The following is a 7,939-nucleotide window of genomic DNA, read 5'->3' as shown; positions in this document are numbered from 1 at the left end:
ATCAAGAACAGGGGACTCGGGAAATAATTTAAATGTATTTATTGTATTTTATTGAAATAAATCATTTAAACTGTTTGATTCTACCGTGTGAAAAGTACATTCTCAGGTTTGAGATTCTTCAGGAAGCAAACGATGTCTGTTCAGATCCCATCAACAGCAGTTACAGCATACATGATCATCTTCTTAGGTATTGAGGATATTCCTATCTCCAGTCTAACCAGCTACACTGATTATGTGAAAACCGGTGCAGAATAGAACAATATAGAAAGTAGAAAGACATCTGGATTTTGGACATTTCAGTATTTTACAAAGACGTGAATATTTATCAAGTCTGAAAGGAGCTGAGATGACAACATGTTTCTACAGTTATAAGAAGTTTACATTCCCGAGTGTTTAAAGATGTGATTGTTTCACTACAACTTTGATGAAGGTGGAGCTCGGCGATGAGTGTTTGGACTGAAAAACTCAAAATTAAGGCTTATGTTAACATGCGCTAAATGACGACAGGTACAATCAAAGATTAAAACTAAAAGTTTAAGGCATCTGGTTGAAGAAAGGACGACTCGTTTGTGTTTTGTGAATATGGCTTTGTGTTAGTGTCTGAGGTCGATAGCCCTGTCGCTTGTGTTACTCCGAGGAAGACTGCTGACGGTCCAGCTAACTGAGAAAGGCAGAGTTGTCCAAATTAGAAAGTGTTAGAAAACAAAAGATGTCCGTATGTCTCTCTGATCGAAATCCTCTGCTGATGTTGTCATTGCATCTTTTCCTTCCATCAAAAACTTTTATAACAAGCGCGCCACTGGTCCCTTTAACATTGCGTCTGTGGCGAGTAGATCAGGCAGCCAGGCGCTGAGCTGCCAGCTCCTCTGCATCATCTCTGTTCTCGTTGATCTCTGCCAGCGTGCGAACAAAGCGGGTCCACTCGTCATTTCGTGGAACTGCAGTTTGCTGTAGGGGAGGGACACAACAGAGGCATGACTAAAATCTTAAACACACACAGGCGTCTGCTGTGGCACAAGATCACAGGTGATGCTCTATATGCTTTAGATCTGCACTGAGTGCATTTTTGCCTATATTGAAAGTACATCGAGATAAGCAGGAAGGTGGGAAAGAGCGGGGGCATCACATGCAGCAAAGTACTGCAGGTCAGAATTGAACCCGGGCTGCTGCAGAGGCCTCAGCATCTGTGGGTGAGCTAGAGTTCATCCTGTGACATTTGAAATCAAACTTCTTCTTTTTTTTCTTTGTCTTTTCCTTCTGTCTGAACCCAATATATCTGCACAACTGCAGTTACTGTAGACTTATATTTCTAATTTTTAAGTTTTTATTTCCTTTTTAAAATTTGTTTTGTTTTCAATCAGCTCAGTTTTCATAAGTTTCCAGAGTGAATTTGCTCGTTTAAGTTTTGGTTTTTTTATATTAAGTTTTTTTTTTTTTTTACTAGTTTCAGTATTTTTTTTTATTAGTATCATTTGTCAGGTTCAAGAAATTCAGAGGTACTACAACACAAACACAACATTTTGTGTAGGCAGTTGTCTCAGTCATGTGGACATCCCAGTCTCAATAAACGTATGCACCAGTGCCTCCTCAGGCTTGTTGTGTTGACAAATTTCACAGAGTTTACAAAGATTAAAACTAAAGACATTTTCAATATATTTTTGTAGTATTTTAATTAGTCTTGTAAGCACACAATATTGTTTCAGTTTCCTTTCTCAAGTCTAGTTTTCATTTATTATATCTCACCTTTTCTTTCACTCTTAGATCACATTAGGTGTCTGCATTTACTCGGCACTCCATGAAGTAATCGCTGATGAGTCAAATTGAGGATTTTGTTCACTAATTATTTTTAGGCCAAAAACATCAAAAAATATGATAGACATTTAAAGCTTCATGCAAAAACCTTAATAGAAGCTTTGAATATAAATTAAACAACATTTGGTAGAACCCTAACATGCCTACTCATAGACACTGGCTCACTAACATACTCAAAATCATTAAAAAACATTTGAGTTAAATCCACAAGATGCTGTGCAATAAATCACTGATCCCGACAGGACAAATTACAGCAGCTGAGAGGCTGAATCATGTCTGCAACAACATGACTGAGTGATTATGACCAAAAAATAAAGAAAAGCTTGATGGTACAAAGCTGAGTCATGCTGCTCACCTCTCCAACATCGTACACAAGAACTCGTCCATCAGAGTCTCCCACAGCGATTTCTCTGCCAGAATGAGCCCATCTGACCCTGTTGAGAGCCGGGTTACCGTCCACTGTGACGCTGGCGGTAGGAACCTAAAACAACACCATTAAATAACCGTTAGAAGAGTGGAAATGTGCTCTCAAACCTCTCTGCTGCTTCCACTTGTGGAACTTTATATAGTGAAAAAACGTAGATGAGATGTGAGTGTGTCTGCTAGAAGAAAGCGTTTGTCTCTGATGTTGTAAAGGAAAATATGTGTGTGTGCTGTTGTTAGGAGTGTAATACCTCTGTGTCGTTGTTGAGGTTCCACAGGTCGAGGTGGCCGACTCCGTCCACACAAGCAAAAAGAGCAGGGTGAGTGGGAGACCACATAACATCATACACGTAATCCGAGTTGTCCTCAAATGAGTAGAGCGGCTTGTTGTTCTGCAGACATATTTGAGAAGAAAGAATAATTAAAATCAGTTAATCTTTTCAGAGTTTAAATTTTTTGCTGTATGGATGTAGCGATGTATCTGTTTATACACATACATCGTCATGTATCAAACAGATACGATCAGACATACTTAATGAATGTTATCATGTGTTCAGGTTATGACATTTTTAAAATCTCAATATTGATTAACCCCAGTGAAGCTGCCAGATTTTTTAGTCATGCTTTTTTAGCGTTGATGCTCAAGCATGGATGTATAAAGTGAACTGGATACAGCACTGGACTCAGGCCCTGTTGATTCCTAGGAAAGTTGCTCATTGGCTCATGAGGCCACATGAGCCTGATTGTTGAGGTATGAAATTACCAGGATATGTTGCATTGTGGAGCCCATTGATCAAGCGCACAAGGCTTAGAGTGGCTGAGCAGCTAATTTTTTTTTTCGGAAAAGCATAAGATTAAAAACAAAGCAGCAATAAAACAACAATAAAATAAAATGCAATCAACAAATGATTGTGTGATGAAATTGATTAAATCCCAAGTGGAATGAGTCCTTTTGCAGAGGTTGTGATGCTCACAAAATGTATTCACTGATTTTCAGACGTCTCTTTCACAATTTAAGTCTATAGGAATGAACTCTTTTTTTAATCTCGCGTGACGGACGCAGAGGTAATAATTCATGTTTAGTTACTATAAAAAACTGGCTTTAAAGTTAGGCGCTGCTCCGGGGGCCCTGAGCTAAAGGGATGACTGCATCTCTTTGGTCCGGAGTCAAATATGACAAATATCTGATGGATTGGCACAAAATTCACACTGGATGAATTGTTTTTATCTAGCTCCACCATCAGGTCAAAATGCATCAAATATTTTGCTTAATGATCAAATACCTGCAAAACTAATGGCACTCTTATCAGCTGTAGTTTGTGTTGAGTGCTGTCTGCATTTTCTAAGCTTAGATTTCCATGTTAGTATTGGCTGTGCTACATGGCAGGAGTGCCAGCATCAGCCACACAGAGCATGCAGTGGCTGTTATGCTTGCTAAAAGGGACAGAGGGAACAAATGAGTTACCTTTTGGCTAAATAGGGTCTAAAATGAACATAACAAGAAACATTACTACCCTGAACTATAGCACCAATAAAAAATAAACCAAAGCTGGTTTAAATGGAACCTTGTGGAGAAACTTTTTCCTACACCCAGTTGAGTCTTTTCAACCAAATAAAATAATCTTGCGGTTTTCTTAGACCTTTAAAATGCGTCCTAGATGTTGCTCATACCTTGGTGCTCCACAGTTTGACAGTCCAGTCGAAAGAGGAGGTAACAAACAGATGGGAGAAGTCCAGAGGCCCTGCAGCCGTGTGGCAATGGATCCCTGTGATGGGCCCGTGGTGACCCTCAAACATCTCACTAATGCCCGCTTTGCTGTGGAGCAAGAAGATGAAGCAGGGAGTGAGTGCAAACGTACTGACAGACATCAAGCACGATATACGTAAAAGCATACTTCACCCCTACAATGACCATTTGTGTCATCAATTACGCAACGTGTTACAATTGATTCATAAAGAAAACTTTGTTTTTATTACATGCCTCCATCGTAAACAAATCCAAAAACTGAGAACAATCTTTATGAATTGGAGTAAAAGGGGGACAATGTTTAACAACAGCAAGACTTTTTCAAAATTTACAAATTCACAAACTCTCCCACAACTTGTGCAGTGTAATTTAAGGGTCATTAATCCAGTTATATGTCCAGTACTTCTAAAACACATGCATTTTTACTTAAACCTTAATATTATATATATAAAACACCTACTTATATAACACCTACTTATAAACTTTGCAGATGTACCACTTTTCCATGTGCAAGACTGTTAATGCAGATGTTTTTATTAATAATACAGATTTATTGAAAATGCGAGTGTTGTTGTGAGGGTAAGCATTGAGCATACAACTGAACTCGTGCAGTATAATCCAATTCTCATTCATCCAGTTGTGTGTTCATTTCTTCCAAAGGAGAAAGCCTTTTCCAAAGGAGAACTGAACAATAAAGTGAAACTTATCTTTGCTCTCTTTAAAACAGGACTCCATTGACAAAAACAACCATCCAAGGTAATAAAGTGGTTCAATTAGATTACTTAATGTTGTATTTATCACTTCATAACTAAAAAAGAATGCTTTTTTTGTCTACAGGTTTTCGTTATGGAAGTAATATTGGTCCTTTCTCCAAATCGGATCAAGACCAGATGAAATAAAAGCATGACGGGAAGTGCTTTACCGTGCTCGGCTTCACCAAACAGAGCCTGGTATTATACCTGTTATGCTAGTGTGATGGGGTCCATGGTGTCTAAAACAAGTCTCAGATCAAGTAAACCTGCGTTCTTTAGCTAGTTGTTTTAGTCACCCGGTGTTTTTTTCTTTTTTTCTTGCAGATACGCCGCCATTAGTTCATGGGAAGTCAAGTCATCAAAATCTTTGCTGCCAAGGATGATGAGGTGAGAATGGAGACATTCACCATGTGGCTGGGAGCAGCTTTCCCGTGCATCAAACCGGTTATGAGGTGAGATCACAGACTCCCAAACATGCTGTTTAAAGGGAAAGTTTGGATATTTTGAAGTTGGGCTTGTCTCAGTACTTATCTGTAGTCAGTGGATTACCTTCAGTAGATGGTGGTCAGTCGATGTCAAAGTTAAGAATACTTTCACAGCTTCACCTTTAAACTGAAGCCGTTATTTATGCTCTTTTCAAAACCACCAGACTCCTTTGACAAAAACACCCATGTTACCTCGCTGAGCGCGGGAACTGCTGGTCTACTGCTGCCTTGATCGGTAGTTTGTATTATTTTGTGACTTTGGTGAATCTGAACTAACTCTTTACAACACTGAAGTATCGATTTGGCGTTAGACCAACAGTCTTCATGCTCAGCAACGAAAAATTAAACACTGTCACTGGAGTCTGGCTTTGCAGAGAGTGCAGAAATGTTTCACTTGTAGTTTTCTTTGTGCATTCAGTGTAACACGGGGGCGTAAATGATATACTTAGGGAGGTGAAATATTCCTTTGTATTTCCAAAATCAGCAGATGTTCAGTAACAACCTCCAGTTGTGATCATGTTTGAATACACATTTCTGTGCATTACAATAAGCGAACAAAGAAAGAAAATCCAAACAGTTAACACTCCTGTTTTTGTAAATAATTTGGGCATTACATTAAGCATGACAGAAAGCACAGATGGACCTCTGCTGGATGTGTTCACATTAATCATTTACTTTTATCGTGTGATTACCAGCAGGGTGGCAAAAGTGCCTGCGACGCCTCAACCACATGTTGCAGAGCTGTTACCCAACTGAGGCTCTGATAATTAACGTAGAGAGGTAAATACTCAGCATGAGTGATGCTTATGCATTATTAACTGCGATGAGAGTATCATACCATTGTAAATGAGGTGGAAAATTATTCCCCCAATTACAGAGGTGACTCTGCTGTGCAAAACCTCGCAGCTATCCCCTCTCTGTGGTCTGCGGGCATACTGCAGGACATGCACTCGGTGGCAGCTCTGATTTAAGCCACATTTCTTTGCGTCTTCACCGACCAGCAAGAGAGGAGCCCCGGTGTCTTAAATGAGAACATTGTGGGATGAACTGCAGTTTTAATTCTCCCCGGGAAGACCGACTGTAAACAAACTCTCTCACCCAGAGAAACATACTGAGGAGAAAAAAAAAAGGGACAGGGAAAAAATGATTTGTTTCCCCTGCATGTGTGCCCTGTTTATGTTGAGCGACCTTTACAAACACAACTGACAAGCGGAAAAGAAAAACAGGATGACTGGGCAGGAGTGAAACCTCAAACAGCAGGAGATCAAGTGTTGGATTTGCATTGCACTGGGAAGTGAGTGGGCTATATTTATTTGACACTCGGTCCAAGGTGGGCCTAACAAGCCTAACAAGCCGCCTCAGTTTCCTGGTGGTGTTCGGGAGGGACGCGGTTTGCTTATAAACGCACCTTCCATGACGACACGACATGTAGACGGAGCCGTCCTCGCTGCCCACCACGAAATTGTTGACATCTCCGAGAGGGAAAGACATGGAGGTGACAGCTACAGCTTTGGACTGCTTGAACACCAACTCCATGCTGTCCTGTTGGAGGCAAGGCAACATGGAACAACATCTTTAACAAGCTCCCTGCTCAGGCTTTATGTTAACATACTCTCTGCCAAGCACAACCTATAAAAATCACTTGACAGTTTATTAATGCGTAATCTAAATTCAACTAGCACTTTATAAAAAATGGAACTTTGACACTGAGGTCTTGGCAGCACAGATGAAATGACACAGCTTGCAAAGTTAATTTCCTTGAGAGTGAAAAATGACTTGTAGAAGAAAAAAAAAAAAAACAGTAAAGTTGAGGGAAATTCCAAACTGGAATGCTCAAATGAAGGAGTCCGGCCAAAACGTTTGACATTTAGTATGAAAGGGAGAGACAGGAAGTGTGAGGAATTTGAGACTGAAGAGACAGAAAATAAACAAACTGTAAAAACTAAGCTCAAAGCTTTAAAATGTGGTGTATTATTGACGTAGCAATTCGATTTTATGGTTAAATCTTTAACTCTGAGTCGTTTATGTAATCCAGAAATATATGCATGCACACACACACACACACACACACACACACACACACACACACACCACATTACCTGTGGCTGAGAGAGCATGTCCAGACTCCAGGAGCAGATCTTGCCATCAGTTGAGATGCTAATCAGATTGTGGGCGTTCTGGGTGCCAACCACATTCACACAGTACACTGGGTGCTTCAAAGAGAATGAGAGAGAAATGTTACTTGTCTGCTGTATTTTATGTATGAAGTCCATATCCAACAGTGTGATGAAAACAAAAAAAGATCCTATCACTCACGATCAGAAACTTTCTTTAAATAATGAGTTAGTATCTCCAAAAAAATGAGAAACTTTCTCAGAATACATAATAGTGTATGTAATGAATGTATTGTTTTCTTATTTGAGAAAGTAACTCAATATTTTTAGATATCAGTCATTATTCTGAAAAAAGTCATTGTATGGGAAAAGTCATTATTTTGAGGAAATTTCTCATTATTTTTAGACATTAACTTATTTCGAGATACTCAGTCATTATCTTAAGAAAGTGTTATAATTTGAGATACTAAGTCAATATTTTGACACAAGTCATTCAAAGAAAGTTTGTAATTATTTTCTGAGATACTGACTCATGTTGAGTAATATTCTCATTACACTGAAATAATAAGTCACCACTTTAAGAAAGTCTCTAATTAAAAAAAAGTT

The 7,939-nt window shown here is 39.2% G+C and overlaps 1 protein-coding gene across 1 annotated transcript in view; it reads right to left on the bottom strand.

Moving 5' to 3' along the window:
• Window positions 1-24: 24 nt before the first annotated feature.
• The window catches only part of dync1i2a (dynein, cytoplasmic 1, intermediate chain 2a), a 27,536-nt gene continuing 19,621 nt past the window's right edge, over window positions 25-7,939 (bottom strand). The window contains 6 exon segments of the mRNA XM_042495149.1: window positions 25-948; window positions 2,168-2,293; window positions 2,487-2,627; window positions 3,907-4,051; window positions 6,628-6,761; window positions 7,319-7,432. Of these exon segments, the coding sequence (XP_042351083.1) occupies window positions 835-948; window positions 2,168-2,293; window positions 2,487-2,627; window positions 3,907-4,051; window positions 6,628-6,761; window positions 7,319-7,432 (774 nt within the window). The 3' untranslated portion in view covers window positions 25-834.

The sequence above is a fragment of the Plectropomus leopardus genome, chromosome 10 (genome assembly GCF_008729295.1).
Source record: "Plectropomus leopardus isolate mb chromosome 10, YSFRI_Pleo_2.0, whole genome shotgun sequence".
Taxonomy (NCBI): Eukaryota; Metazoa; Chordata; class Actinopteri; order Perciformes; family Serranidae; genus Plectropomus; species Plectropomus leopardus.
This window is presented reverse-complemented; position numbering and strand designations above follow the sequence as displayed.